The following is a 16,073-nucleotide window of genomic DNA, read 5'->3' as shown; positions in this document are numbered from 1 at the left end:
GTATCATATTAGACTTAAATTCAATCATAAGTGAATCAGACAAACTCATATATATTATGTCATCAACATAAAAATAAACAATAATATAATCATCATAACTTGCTTCTTCACATAAAGGGTGGACTCATTTTCACTTCTTGTGAAATTATTTTATGAAAGTAGATCAATCTTGCTATACTATGCCCTTAGGGCCTATTTTAACCTATAGAGTGTCTTTCTCAACTTGTACACCTTCACCTTTTTGCTTTCAATTATAAAACCTTCAGGTTGAACTATATAGACTTCTTCTTACAAGTCTCCATTCAAAAATGTACAGATTTAACATCAAATTGATAAATAGGCCAATGCAATTGTGCAACTAATGCTAAGATAATTCTCACAGTTTCAAATTTAACAATTTTTTTCTTCAAAATCAATACGTTATTGTTGCAAATACCCTTTTACAACAAATCTAGCCTTGTATTTTTTTAATGGTTCCATCGGCATGATATTTTATTTTAAATACTCATTTGAGACCAATTGCATTCTTACCTTCAGGTAGATCCACCATCTCCCATGTTTCATTTTTATTAATTACCAGTAGCTCTTCTTTCATTACATTTCACCATTATTCCTTTGTTACTACTTCTTTAAAAGTTGTAGGATCTGCAACAAATACAGTAAATTGAATTGATTCATAAATTTCTCTTAAGGATCTTACCTTTGTTAGAGGTGTTTCATCAAAAGATTCTTGTAGAGATGACCTACTTTGAATTTGATGGTGAGGAAGTTAGTGATCCCAAAGGAGATGATTCAACACCTTCAGTTGTTGAGTTCTATTCTCTATTGGGATATGAACTCCAGTCTTTCACCTTGTGTATTCCAATTCCAGCTTGAATCTTCATCAAAATTTACATCTCTTCTCATAATTAATTTGTCACTAAGAGAATTATATAACTGATATGCTTTGGATTGGTTGCAATATCAAAAAAATATATTTTTCATATTTCTTCTCATGTTTATGAGGAAATTTAGGATTTATCAAAGTATATGCAATACACCTAAAAATTCTTAAGTGATTTACCGATGGTTTTCTACCTCGTATGCTTCATATGGTGTTTGATTCAAGACAACCCTTGTTGGAGAAATATTCAACAAATAGATTGATGGGGCCACCACTTCAGCTTAGAAAAGGTTTGAAAGTCTTTTGATATTCGACAAACTTCTAGTCATTTCTACAACTGTTCGATTTTGTCGTTCGACTACACTATTTTTTTCGATGTATAAGGTATTGTCAACTCCCTATGGATATCATGTTCTTCACAAAAATTATTAAATCCTTTAGATAAAAACTCACCTCCTCGATTTGTACGAAGAGTCTTTATTAAAGAATACTTTTGATTTTCCACAATGCCTTAAATTTTTAAAATTCTCAAAAGTCTCTGACTTGCTTGCTAGAAAATAAACTCAACTCATTCGACTAAAATCATTAGTAAACATCAAAAAATATTTACTCCCACCAAGTGATGTAGTTTTCATAGGCCCATATAAATTAGCATGAATTAACTCAAGGCATTCAGAACATGATTACCTAATTGGAAAAGACTTCCTTATTTATTTTCCATAAACATATCCTTCACATAAACCAAGAGCACTAATTTATGGTAATCCAAAGACTATACCTTTTTGACTTAAAGCTGCATTCCTTTGATGTTGAGAAACACATATCTCAAGTGTTACATCTTGGATTTATTATCTTCACTAGCAATAAGAGTTTGGTTTTCCCCATTAGAGATTTTAGAAACATTTTATTTTTTATCATTTGCACATTAACAATAGACTGTCCTGAATCTTTATCAAATAATAATGCAAGTACCATTATTAAATAAAATTACATAGCCATCCCATCATCAATTGTCTAACACTTAATAAACTATATACCAAATTAAAACAAAATAAATATTTTAGAGTAATTTTACTTTATCATTGTTAGTCTTCATGACAATAATATCTTTGCCTTCAACTTATATTTGCTTATTATCTCCAAATTTTTACTAGCATCTTCTGTGATTCATCAAGCTTTTTAAATAATGACTTATTGCTAGTCATGTGGTTCGAACATCCACTATCCAAAAATCAAATATCATTTTGAACTTCATAGAATTAGAATGAATCATAAATAACTTACTTTCTTCGTTTTCTTCTTGCACATAATTTACTTGTGAGTCATTTCTACAATTTGCCTTTATATGCCAAAATCTTTTGCAATTATAACATTGAACAGAGTTTCTGTTCCATTTTTTATCCCTGTTGAATTATCTCTCTTGTCTATCAAAATGATTTCTTTCTCTATCACATCCTCTGCCACGAAAACCTCCTCTTCCACGACCTTTGCCAGCAAAGTCTTCTTTTTTCTATCTCCTCCTTCACTTGAGAAGTTTGAAATGTCTTTTCTTCATTCTTCTCAACTAATTTATTTCATCTTGCCTTATAAGCTTGCAAAGAACTCATTAGTTCATTAAAAGAGAAAATCGAAAGATTTTTAGTCTCCTCGATCGCAGTTACTATATAATCATATTTAGGAGTCAAACTTCACAAAACTTTTAAAACAATAATTGCATTAGTGATGTTTTTTCCAAAAGATCTTATTTGACTGATAATCGAAATTACTTTAAATAAAAAATCTTATAAAATTTTATTATCCTTCATAAGCAAGACCTCAAACTCACTTTTAAAAGTCTGGAATTTGATTACTATCACTCTAGAGGAGCTTTAAAATTCTTTCTCATGTTTTTTTTTGAAAATGAGATAGTCTAATTCTAGAGAAAATCGTCTGATGTATTGCTTGTTAAAGGATGAATAATACTTTTGAATTTTTCTTTCTGTTCTCCCTTAATCGATTGACTTTCATCGACATCCTTGTTATTAAAATCTTTCTCTACTAAATCTCAAAGATCTTAAGATCTAAATAGAGTTTTCATTTTGATACTCTAAAATTCATAGTACTCTCCTTTGAAAAAAGATAGAGATTGAGAAACTCCATTAATTATCATTGCAAGCAAACCACTATTGAATAATTAAGAAGGAAGATAATAAGAGGTTAAAAAAATAAATAAGAAAATTACATAATAATTTTTTTAATATATTGATCAACACGTCACATATGTATAAATTATTTATATAATTCAAATAAATCATTAATTCGACTAATATAAATATATTAAACATAGATATTTTTCTTTTAATCATTAAATATTATTATTATTACTAATTATTTCATCATTAATCCATTAACTTTATTATTAATGTTGAATCAATTATCAACCAATTATATATTCAAACGGGGAGGAACGCTCAATGCTTTGAGTATGATTGAATAGTTATCGTGGAATAAATTTATTAAAGTGGTATCCTACCGTGGGCCCATTGAGATACAGTTGTATCTTGGTTGGTCGCTGTGTGCGCTTCTCAATCATTTTTAAGGATTGAGTCAGTGGCCCATTGAGATACAGTTGTATCTTGATTGGTCGCTGCGTGTGCTTCTCAATCATTTTTAATGATGGAGTCAGTACGAATAACTGGGATTATATATATTTTTTAATTGAGATACAGATTGATCTTTTCTCAAAGAAGAAGACCGTTGGGGGCGGAAACACTCTGAGGTACAACGGTAATATGCTCAGTGTAGCATAGAACTATGGCGACATTTTTTTCACTGCGTCGTCATTTCGATGGGAGGCTTCGGTCGGTGCTCCCGCTCGCCGCTCTGCTGATCCCTAACGGCTGCTGAATCCCGTGAGTTTTTCTTCCCATTCTACCAGTTTCTTCTGGGGTCGGTCGCTTCTTTGGACTGTTCATGGTCGGATCTTGTCTCCCGGTGCTTTTTTGGTGATCTGAGGCAGGGGGCCATGATTTTCTTTTACTGGATTCTCGATTTGGATGACACTCAGGTATTTTTCGCTTAGGTTTCTGGAGTTGGCGTTTTGAAGCTCAAAATTGATTGTTTAGGTTCTTGTGTGGTTTCTAGGGTTTCGCGAGTTATGATCGAGATCCTATTGGTTGCGTTTATTGTAGGGGCTTTCGTGTTTGAACCTTACTATGCACATCCATTCATATGATGATTGTTTCTTTATGACAAATCATGGTGTTCTATTGATAGTGTAGGCAACAATCAACCTAGCTTCTCCTTAACATTCATAAGGAGATCTGTGATTTTCCCTTTTTTTTCCTGTTCTAGTTTAGGTTCAACAAACTTGAGCTATGGCCTCTTTAGAACCCTAGATATTTTGGTGCTTTTCATTTATTTTGGTTGTTTGGTTTTCACTACACTATAGAAATTCCTAATTGGACCATGGAAGATGACTGGTTGTTTGATAAATCTTCTTCCCATGTCAAGTCAAAAGAAACCAATGGGGTCAGACTCTACTTTCTCAATTTCCTATCATAATTTTTAATTTCAAGTTTCTGTCCATGGATTTTCAATCCAATGTTCTTCCATTCTTGCAGACCAGTAAGGGAGCTTGTTGAGTTGCTCTGGAGAAATGGGCATGTTGTCATGCATAGCCAAACACACCAAAGCCATAGGAGGAAGGCATGGGAGGTGGAAGATTCTATGTGCCAAAGTGAGGTAACTTATTAATAATAGAAATATATGCAACTCTTTTGAAAGATTTTTAGAGTTAAATGGAGTTGGATGTTGTTGAAGATTGTAAAATGTACAGGACACTAAGTATGAATCAATTGAGGAAAAAAGCCAACTCAAAGATCGACGGCTAAATGCAGAAGTCGTGCTATAGAAGTCCACAATCTCTCATAGAGGGTAATATGTTTTACTTGAGCATGTTGATTCATATTTCTGTCCTTTTAAAGTCGTTGAATTGTGTAGAGAAGAAGAAATAGAATTAACGAAAAATTAAAGGCCTTGTAGGAGTTCATACCTCATTGCAATAAGGCATATATGTAGTTCTCTATTCACTTTAAAGTTTTGAAGACGTATGCATAGTATTAACTAGTCTGAATTTATCTTTTCAACTGAATACCTAAAGTCACTTCAAATGCAAGTTCAGGTTTGTAATTTGATAACTTTTTGCATGCTTTGTTCCACATTATTACTTTTAAATTGGTGCAAATTTACCATTAATCATGTATCAAATGGTGTGGACGGGTATTGCTGTTTTAATTACTTTGTTATAATATGTTCCACGCGTCTATGAACTTGATGACCAAATGATAAACTTGATGACCAATTGAAAGTAAACTTTTTGCTTTATCGACCTTATTATCTTTTAGAGAGTTTGAGGATACACTTGGAGGAATGATAATTTGACCTTATCGTCTAGTATGTTTTTAATCTTTTAGTGAAATATTATTAATTTTTTATAGTTATCATGTTATTAAAATTTTAAATAAATATGAAATGTAAGGTTGCTGCCATGTGACCTAGAGGTCACGGGTTCAAATCCTGGAAACAGCCTCTTGCCAAAGGCAAGGTAAGGCTGCGTACAATGGATCCTTTCCCCGGACTCCGCATGGCGGGAGCTTACCGTGCACCGGGGCTCCTGCCCTTTTTTTATGAAATGTATTTGCAGTTGACAATAATCGAAGACTACTATTAGGTACATAATTTACAATACCTTTCAATAGTATAGTTAAGGTAACATTTTAAAATGACCTTATAAATTATCAATATATCAATATAAATTAATTTATGTGACATTTAAATTTGTCCTTATTATGATGATAATAAGGCATGTATAAATGTCTTTAAAACATTATTCTTTTCTAATATTTTAGATTGTCATTATATCTCCAAAATTAAGATATTTTTGAAGTCAGCATTGATATTTTATAATGACAACATACAAATGTCAAGAATACTAGAGGGTCTAATACGACATCATTTTATAAGGCATTTTTAGGCATTGTCATCATAATTTAATATCACTAAAAGTACATTATAAGGGCATTTATCTGTATCCTTAAAGAATATTATTCTTGTATGCATTCATAGTTTAAATTCTAATTACGATGCACTGTAGGATATTTTCTTTCAATGAGATCAAAAATCTAAGACGTTGACTATTAGACGAGGAGTTGCACGTGTTTTCGAATTTACTTAGTGTCCATCTCCAAGGTTACTAGGATCACAAGGCATCCTTATTATTACAAAGAGTGCAGACACAATATTTGAGGGGAAAAACATGTAAGGTGAGAACAAAAAATATTCGGGGGAAAACATATAAGGTGCAAGAAAGTCAATTATTCAATATTAATTTCAAAACATAATTATCAATCACTATCCAATCTTTCCTAAGATACCACTTGAACATGCCATTCTCAAAAGGATTCAAATCTAAATTTTGATATTAAAAAATGAATGTTCCATTTTGCCTTTGAAAAGGCATAGCCCACTTGTATCTTGGTTTATTCAAAGATAGAGAGAGCTGAGCTGCCAAAAGAAAAAAGGGTTTTGTCTTTAACTTCATTAATCATAGTTTGTTTGAGACCATTACTGAATAGAAACATTATTTATAATATTTACGTCAAACATCAACCAAAACAGCATCTAAAATCCTTCGATAAGAATACTATTACGTGGCACTTGCTTGCATTGGTATGCAGAAGACTTTTCAAATCACAAACTATTATTTGGTGAAGTGATAGCAATATATTAATTAATTAAATAATTAATTTCGATAAAAAAGAAATCTTTTTCCCCTACCAAAACTATGAATTCTCCCCTAAAAAAGTACACACTTGTGCATCTTCCAGCCTATCCTCACAAATTAAAAACCCTCAAATTCCAACACTTTTCCTCCTTGACTAGTTTATCATAACTCCATCTTATCTCCTCAATATATTTAATATTTTGGACAAAAATTGAAAAAGACATCCTAACTTTAAGGAATTATCAAATAGACACTTCTATTATAAAAATTATCAAATTGACGTCTTACAGAATAAGAACTACTCAAAATACTCAAAATTATCCTTGATTTAACTAGATAATGACAAGTTTTTAACCTAAGAGAGTGATAAGGCAGTATATTAGTTACAAGTTCGATCGGTTCTTTTTGTTTACTAAATGTTAAAATCAGGTAAGTCGACTGTGGTTTTAGATCCTAAATTTTATAAATTTAATCCCGAAATAAAGAATTTGCATCGATCGGTTAGACCATTTTGGTTCAAGTTATGATATATAACCAGGTAATCACATAACCAAAGTTATGGGGCATAAAACATAACCTAATGTTGTTTGGTTTATTTTATTTATTTGGAGAGAATAAAACATATCCAGTTTTATATTTACTATATTACTCTTCATTCAATTATATTTTAATATAATTCATTAAATTAATAAGTATAATTTGTGAATTTTATTTTAATAAAATAATTCATTAAAAATAATTATTTTAATAAAAAAAATTTATTAAAATAATAAATATAATTTGTTAATTTTATTTTTTAAATTTTAAAATAAATTTATATATATAGTAATAAAATAATTTATTAAAATAATTATTTTAATAAAATAATTCATTAAATTAATAAATATAATTCCTTAATTTTATATTTTTAAATTTAAAATAAATCCAAATACCCCCTTAAGGATATTTTAAATAATATGCTTTTATAAAAGAAACGCCGAAGATGTTGACAATTCGCTCCATTTATTTTTGTCCATATATTTTTACATATAATTAAAAAGATAATTTAGCTTTATATGCTACCTCTCGCCGTCAATCCAACCGAAGAATCCATCCATTTGTCAACTTCTTTCCAATTCATACTTTGTCGGCATTTAGATATTTATCACACAAAATAGATAAATGACAACTGCACAAATGGCATGAAGAAGAAGAAGAAACAAGAATTAAACTCTATAAAAGCGCAGGAGATAGAGAAAACGGAACCGTCTCGTTGAATTCGATGGAAAACCACGGCGCCGGCAGCTCGAAGCTACACGATCAGATTAAATTCACGAAGCTCTTCATTAATGGACAGTTCGTCGACTCCGTTTCAGGTAATCGATATGCGAGTGGTTGGAGTTCATTTATGAAAGGGATTTCTTTTTTGAGCTGTTCTTGTTGATCACTTGATCGATCGATTTGTTTTCTATGATTTTTGATTGATGGTTTTGGTGATCGCAGGTAAGACATTCAAGACATATGATCCGCGAACGGGGGAAGCCATCGCCGATGTGGCGGAGGGAGACGTCGCCGACGTCGACTTGGCCGTCAAGGCCGCCAGGGAAGCCTTCGACCATGGCAGATGGCCCCGAATCACCGCCCACGTATGTCTATATCCTTTCGTCGCCGTCAATCAAATCTGGAAATTTTTGGTTTCTTGAATCGATCTGGATGGAACAGGAACGCGGCAGGCTGATGAACAAGTTCGCGGACCTTGTGGAGCAGCACGCCGACGAGCTGGCGGTGCTCGACAGCCTCGACGCCGGGAAGCTGCTGAGCAGCGGCAAGGCCATCGACCTGCCCCACTGCATCCACATCCTCCGCTACTACGCCGGCGCCGCCGACAAGATTCACGGCGAGACGCTCAAGCTCGGCGGCGAGTACCAGGGGTACACGCTCCAGGAGCCCATCGGCGTCGTCGGCCACATCGTCCCATGGAACTTCCCTTCCACCATGTTCTTCCTCAAGGTCAGCCCGGCCCTCGCCGCCGGCTGCACCATGGTCGTCAAGCCGGCGGAGCAGACCCCCCTCTCCGCCCTCTATTACGCCCACTTGGCCAAGCAGGTTCGTAATCAAATTAGGAAAATAAAAAATCATGGAGATGAAAAATCTGATCTTTGCATTTTGCCGCAGGCTGGAATTCCAGATGGAGTGATCAACGTCGTGAACGGATTCGGTGCCACCGCCGGCGCAGCACTCAGTTCTCACATGGACGTCGACAAGATTAGCTTCACGGGTTCGACGGAGACCGGCCGGAAAGTGATGGAAGCCGCGGCGAAGAGCAACCTGAAGACGGTGTCCCTGGAACTGGGAGGCAAGTCGCCGCTCATCATCTTCGACGACGCCGACGTCGACATGGCCGTCGCCCTCGCCCGCGTCGCCTCCTTCTTCAACAAGGCAAGTAAATTGCTCCGAGCTCGATCGATCCAGAAACATGACCACTCATCTGGCGGAATTCTCAGGGAGAAATCTGCGTCGCCGGCTCGCGAGTTTACGTTCAAGAAGGCATTTACGATGAGTTCGTGGAGAAGGCCGCAGAGGCTGCCAAGAGCTGGAAAACAGGAGACCCTTTTGATCCCACCGTGCAACAAGGCCCACAGGTCTGTCTCTCCTTCGACTCAGTTTCAAATATTTGTCGATCATGGAAAATTCTCACCTTTTCTCACTGTGTGCCTGCAGATCGACGAGAGACAGTTTGAGAAAGTTCTCAGGTACATTGAGCTGGGGAAGCAAGAGGGTGCAACACTTGTAGCTGGAGGAAAACCCTGTGGTGAAAAGGGTTTTTATATCGAACCCACAATCTTCACTGATGTGAAGGTAAAACTCATGTATATATGCTTTCTTTCTCCCTTCTACTCTTGCATCAGCTGCATTTCACTCGCAGGAAGACATGAAGATTTTCCAAGATGAAATTTTTGGGCCAGTCATGTCCCTCATGAAGTTCAAGTAAGAGATTTAATTTTCAGCTCTTAGTCTTCAAATTCAAATTGGACTCAAGCCACTTTCATATATTCTGGTTGCAGGACCATTGAGGAAGTGATAGACAAGGCTAACGCAACCAAGTATGGTTTGGCCGCAGGGATCGTGACCAGGGACTTGAACATAGCCAACCGCGTCTCGAGGTCAGTTCGCGCTGGGACGATTTGGATCAACTGCTACTTCGCGTTCGACCCGGGCTGCCCGTTCGGTGGGTTCAAGATGAGTGGGTTCGGGCGGGACTTGGGCATTCATGCCGTGGAGAAGTACATGCAGGTGAAGTCTGTGGTGACTCCTCTTTACTCCTCGCCTTGGTTGTGAACAGTTTGCATAGTCTAACCATGTTGGAGGTGAGCTCCAAATCAATACAGTACTGTCTGCTAATAAAACAATTAAGTTTGATTTTGATAATTTGTAAGTGTTGATTAATTGTTGCCACAGTTTGTTTTGAACACATAATTCTCTTCTGAATCATGAATGTCTGTTTGTTTGGTTGTTTAGTAGCAAAATGCTAGCTAACCCCTCAAAACAGACCTCACAGAACAACATTGTTCTAAATTTGTGGAATAACACTACTTATACTAGCTAAAGGGCTTTTTCAGCAGCCCTGAGTCAAGGCTACGATTTGACAGTAGGATGTTTTCATAATTAATGAGATATTCATGAATGAATCGATTTTCATAATTAATCAGATATTTATGAATCAATTTTTAATTGCTACGGATTAATTTTCTTAAATGAAATGAAATAGAAAGATAATTCTTGAAAATTTGCCATAAATTGTAATGAAAATTAATGATGAATATTTTTTATTATAAATTGACGACGACATTTATGATGAAATATATTTTCATCGCTAAATTTATAATAAATTTTGCTATGAAAATTTTTTTATTGCGGAAATTACGATGTAATAATTTTCATCGTAAAAATCATCACAAAACTAATATTTATCGTAAAAATCATCGCTATTTGGTAACGATGAATTCTTTATTTGACGACGAACTAAGGATTTATCGCTAAATTAGCGACGAATCCATAATATAAATAACATAAAACAACATCACTTACAATATTAATGGAAGAACATGTTAGAAATTTGAATGGAAATAAAAGGTGGTGAAAGGAGGAAGCTCCTTTGTGAATGAGAATATAGTCCCACATTGGAAGTTTCAAGGCATAGTTGTTGGTTTATATTGTGTTACAAGCATTGATGTTGTGAACAAATGCATGGGGAGAGGTTTTCTCTCGCGCGTGGGTGTGTAAGAGGATGCAAATCCAGGATCCGGATTGCACTACTTGCAAGGTGACTCATGTATGAGCGCGACTTGCGCGCGTCGAATGCCAGATCGATCAAGGCAAAATCAAAATTTGTCTAAGTGAATAAATCAATATTTTGCCACTTGATAATGTTTTCTTTTTGCTCAAATGATAAGTATGCAACTAATGCATGCATAAATGCAATTTAGTGATGCATGAACGTATTGATGGATAATGGCATGAATGCAACGTATAGATAAAAAACTTTATATGAGACTCCAAGTCTTGAGCAAAGGTAACAATTCGAAAAAGTGCAAATCCACCTGCAACTCCATCTTTCTTTCTCTCTGTCAAGTTTTCTATCGGTTTGACATATTCCTGTGATAACATTCGGGTACTATCTCAGTTCGCTGCGATTTGCCTATGCTTGGTAGTCAGCGCAGTTCTATTATTGTATCCTAGGAAATAGACATCCGTCGTGACCTCTAAGTACCGTCGAAGGGGACGAATCTGTTTTAAGGAAACTGCATTGAACGCAGACCTCAACATCATCCATTTGGCCACTCGGCGTCTCGCCCACTCAGCGTCTCGGCCGCTCGGCGTCTCGGCCACTCGGCACGCGACATCTCGGCCACTCGGCCCTCAGCGTCTCGGCCACTCGGTACTCAACGTCTCAGCCACTCGACGTCTCAACCCTCGACACTCGGCATCTCGGGGACTCGGTACTCAACGTTTCAGCCACTCGGCGTCTCGACCCTCGACACTCAGCGTCTCGGGAACTCAACATTTCGGCCACTCGGCATCCTCGACACTCAGCGTCTTGGGAACTCGGCACTCAACGTCTCAGCCACTTGACACTCAACATCTCAGTCACTCGCGTCTCGACCCTCGGCACTCGGCATCTCGACCACTCGACATCTTGGCCCTCGACACTCGGCCGTTCGGTTGACTTAGCACCGATGATCGGGAAAACACTAGCCCCTGCTGGCAACTTGAAATTATCAGTTCAAACCATCTCTACAAGATAAGTTGAATTGTCTTGTAATTTAATTCAGCAAAGAATTAATCTCTCCGGCAAAAATTGTCTAACAGAACAAGCTCGAAGTCTCTGGAATGATGTCTCTCGGACAACTGCGAAAAAAGAAGTTGCATATTGAAACAAGCACAATTACACTATGTTTTAAAAACCCCTAAACTTTACAATCGTATCCAACAAGCACAAATGACATTCTCAGGTCAGGCTGGACTACGATGAGCTCGATCAGGTCTGACCCAATGCCACCGAGCTCGACTAGGCTTGTACAAACGCCAGCAAGCTCGGCCAAGCTGAGCTTGACACCGACGATCTCGATCATGCCTGAACAGACGCCAACGAGCTCGACCAAGTTGAGCCTCGACCCTGGCGAGCTTAGCCAGACCACGCCAACGAGCTCAGCCAAGTCTTACCGGCCCTTAACCCTAAACCTAATTTAAATAGGGGAGAGAGACTTATCGATCAGGAAGCGGCGAGAATAGGGAACGCCAGAGAGTCGAAAATCTCAGAGTTGGGAACGCGGGGAGTTAGGAATGTTAGAGTCGGGAGTCGGGAGCGGGATCGGAATCAACGTGTGCGAGGGGAAAAGAATCGGGTCGAAATCTTAAAAATCACAATTTTAACAATGAAAATTATTTTTCATCAATTAGCGATGAAGAAAAAAACTTTCGTAGTTGAATTAGCGACGGTAATTATTTTTTATCACTAAATTAGTGATGGAAAATAACTTTTATCACCATGAAAAATAAATTTTCATTGCTAATTAAGAATGAAAATTATTTTCCATCACTTAATTATAAAATAACGATGAAAGTTAAAATTCATACGGATATTAATATCCATCGTTAATTTAATATGGTAAATAAGTTTTATTGTTAATTCTGTAGCTATTTTCGTGTTTTATTGTGGTGTCCCCTCCGCCCTTAACTTCACCGATCTGGCCGCCACTTTCCGACGCTAGAACAGGACGGAATGTCGGTGGTGCCGCACAATTCCCCAGCCTGCGACTGGCTAGCTGATCGCTAATTTGCTTGCTCACCGTGGGGCAAGGTGAATATCACGCTGTGTTTTTTATTAATTACATTAACCAGACAGCTACGACGCGCATCTATGCACACACACACAATATGTTAGAAATTGAGGGTGATTTTGAAAGATTGGACCTCGGTAAATAAAAAATAATGCTTGTATTTATTTATTAAAAAAACTGATGAAATAAATATTCGCAAAAGTAGAAACGACCACAGTGGGAGTCGAACCCACGACCTTTTGATCCGAAGTCAAACGCGCTAATCCACTGCGCTATGCGGTCATTTGTCTTTACAGAACAAATTAAACATATATTAAAAATAAAAATCATCTCTCTGTTTGAATTGCATCTCTCAGGAACCACTTTCTACGGTTGACATTCGAAAGATCTGGTCTTTTGCTTGTTTGACCTCCAGATTTCTGGACTTGGCGGGGTCGATCTTGGCCTCGATCATCTTCGGGACCGACGCTCTAGCGGTATTGACGTCATTAATTCGAGACAGCAGGTTTGCAGATCCTGCCGTTTCCGACGATTGTCGGCCTGATGATCCGCGTCCCACAACCCCGTCTCCGACGACAACGCGAAGATCGCCGATCCTGACGGCGGCATCATGGCACAATGGCAGGATCCCTTCGCCTATGCCCAGCCAATGCCCCCATCTTGGCCTCGAGGTTGCACTCCAAGTCACTGCTCCATTTCATTTCAGATTTGATTGGTAAAATTTTTGACACAAAAAACACACATCTTTTCAGAAAATAAGCTGTCTCGAACCTTTTCCAAAGAAAGATTCAGTCAGCTTACATTACTAAAGAATTAAGCTGTCACTGAAGCTTTGATCTTTTCCAAAGAAACAGAAGCATTTAGAATGTGAGGGATCATAGTTTTCTACTCAACTCAATTCTCAGTAGAACAGTAGACAGTCCAGAAATGAACGTGAGATACTGCAGAAAAACTTAAATTATCATTATTTATTTTTTTTGCCACCTTTCCACAAACTACTCTAATGAAAGAAAACACGAAAAATTCATGATCTCACTGAACATTTCTGTTGGTTACTACTCGCTCGACCTCAGCAGCATCGCGTACAAGAGCTCGTTCCACGCATCAGGCACCCCAGGGAGGCACCAGTGGCTGCAGTCCTGCGCCTCGCCGGGCTTCCTCGCTGCCTCCGGCGATCTGTACACCGACGGGTGCGCGTCCTTCCGGTAGTCCGTCATCCTCGTAATGTTAAGATAGAGCAAAGGCGCGTTCATCTCCGCAATCTCCGACTCGAGCACCTCCGTCAGCTTGAGGTACCTCGCGAGGTGCTTCTCGTCGACGATCGGCTCGGTCTCCCCGTCGCAGTTGCCGCCGGAGTTCCACTGGCCGCCGCTGCAAATCCTGGCCTGTTAACCACCCGCCCACAGTTTTAAGCTAAAGCAGAGACTTACTTGAAGTGAGACCACGAGTATCCCCGGAAGAAGACCCGAGTCCGGCTGGGATCGATACGTGTCCGGACCCAATTGGCCCACGTCTTCAACGCCCGGCGGTAAGCTTCCTCGGCGCTCAGCTTCGGGAAGACGTGGTCGCCTTCCTGGTAAAAGTTCTCCCTGCTCCCCAATTAATCATTAATCAAAATCGAATATTTTGATGGTTTAATTGTAAAAATGGCTACCCTTTCGACGTCTTCGTGTGCGTCCACCAGTGGCCGGAGTTGAAAACCAGTACGTCGGCGTCGGCGTAGGCCTCGGCCGCCGCCTCCATCAAGTCCAGGCGAAGCGTCTCCGTGCTGTTCCCGCCGGCGCCGGGGCTCGAGCTTTCTCGCACCAGGAACGGCGCGCGGAAGAACTCGATCGAGCAATTGTAATCCTACGTGTCACAGATACATCCATTATTGTTAGATTCGTGCGGAATCTAGCAATTTATTGTTAGATTCGTGCAGGGAATGCGTACGGCGAATCTGACGGCGTAGGCGGTGTCGGAACGGAACTCGCTCCGGCCGGAGACCTCGAACACTCGGCTGCGCCGCCGCTCGTCGAGAGAGTTCGTTAGGATGCAGAGCAGAGATTCCCACATGTTGCGGTTCAAGGAATCGCCCACGAACGCTAATCGTTTCCCCCTCAACAGCTTCAGCATCTTCTCGCCACGAAGCCTGAACTTTGCAAACGATTCCAATTGAAATCTAAACTAAAAAAGAAATTTCCAATGAAATAAGGAACAGTGCAAGATCTCGACGGAGGGGAAAAGACCTGCTGTCGAATGTTTATCAGTTACCATTTTGCTACGTGCGAAATTAATGGCCTTTATTATGCAGAATCCCATAATGAAAGGGGAAATTTGTTTCTTTAAAATGCTTCTTTTGTTCAAAGAAGAAGGAAAAAAGGGGTGAAAATGGTAATGGAAATTGATAAAATAGGAAGGAGAAACAGGGGAAGGGGCGACTGAACCTGGGCAAGGTGCAGCCGTTCGGCTTCCACCGCATCTTGGTGTAGTTGAGATCCTTCCGGCCGTTGCCGAAGCAGTCGAAGGCGACGTCGACGAAGCGGCAGGAGCCCGGCGGGTAGCTCGGGCTCCCTTCGTCGCGCACCCACCTTCCGTCGAAAAGATCGCAGTGCTTCTTGGTCGTCGTCGTCGTAGTATTTCCTTTCTTGAACGAATCTTCTGCGTGCTCCGGAGGAGGAGGAGGAGGAGGAGGAGGCGAGGAGAAAGGCGGCGGCGCTGGGTCGGCGGAGGGAGCGGCGACGGTGCAGGGGCGGTTGAGGAGGAGGATCGGCGGCGGTTGAGGGTGCCGGAGGAGTAAAAGGAGGAAGAGAAGGAAGCCGGAGAAGGAGAAGAGGGCGGTGTAGAAGGAGGGGAAAGGGAAGCAGAGGAATTGCACCGGGGACTTCAACTTCAAGAAAAGCGTCGCCGGAAACTTGGAGGTCGCCATCGGATTAAAGAAAGAGCGATGCTGTCTCTGTGTGCGTGCGTGCGTGGATGGGTTGGATTTCTTTTAATATATTAACAAATCGACTCGGCTCGGCTCGGCTCGCCATGTTGGGCATATTTGCACTTCATTTGGGAGCTCCGAATATACTACTTTCCTCTTTTGGTAAAAATTAAAAATGATCTTGCCTTATAAAGAAAT

The 16,073-nt window shown here is 39.0% G+C and overlaps 2 protein-coding genes and 1 non-coding gene across 3 annotated transcripts; 1 reads left to right on the top strand and 2 right to left on the bottom strand.

The window, feature by feature from the left end:
* Positions 1-7,802: 7,802 nt before the first annotated feature.
* Positions 7,803-10,118, top strand: LOC141827510 (aldehyde dehydrogenase family 2 member C4-like). Its single transcript, XM_074714774.1, has 8 exons — positions 7,803-8,002; positions 8,130-8,272; positions 8,349-8,732; positions 8,802-9,065; positions 9,131-9,268; positions 9,348-9,485; positions 9,553-9,614; positions 9,692-10,118. Exons 1-8 carry the CDS (start codon positions 7,909-7,911, stop codon positions 9,963-9,965), a joined length of 1,497 nt encoding a protein of 498 aa, XP_074570875.1. The 5' UTR covers positions 7,803-7,908; the 3' UTR covers positions 9,966-10,118.
* A 3,057-nt stretch (positions 10,119-13,175) lies between these two features.
* On the bottom strand, positions 13,176-13,249 carry TRNAR-UCG (transfer RNA arginine (anticodon UCG)). The gene has a single exon. It is a non-coding gene; the product is annotated as a tRNA-Arg (tRNA).
* A 773-nt stretch (positions 13,250-14,022) lies between these two features.
* On the bottom strand, positions 14,023-15,875 carry LOC141827220 (protein trichome birefringence-like 1). Its single transcript, XM_074714453.1, has 5 exons — positions 15,394-15,875; positions 14,900-15,098; positions 14,622-14,815; positions 14,398-14,556; positions 14,023-14,338 (listed from the first exon to the last, which is right to left on the bottom strand). Exons 1-5 carry the CDS (start codon positions 15,873-15,875, stop codon positions 14,023-14,025), a joined length of 1,350 nt encoding a protein of 449 aa, XP_074570554.1.
* Between the last annotated feature and the right edge of the window lie 198 nt (positions 15,876-16,073).

Source organism: Curcuma longa, chromosome 4, assembly GCF_044706935.1.
Source record: "Curcuma longa cultivar G26 ecotype Majalengka, Jawa Barat chromosome 4, ITB_CL_G26_1.1, whole genome shotgun sequence".
NCBI lineage: Eukaryota > Viridiplantae > Streptophyta > Magnoliopsida > Zingiberales > Zingiberaceae > Curcuma > Curcuma longa.
This window is presented reverse-complemented; position numbering and strand designations above follow the sequence as displayed.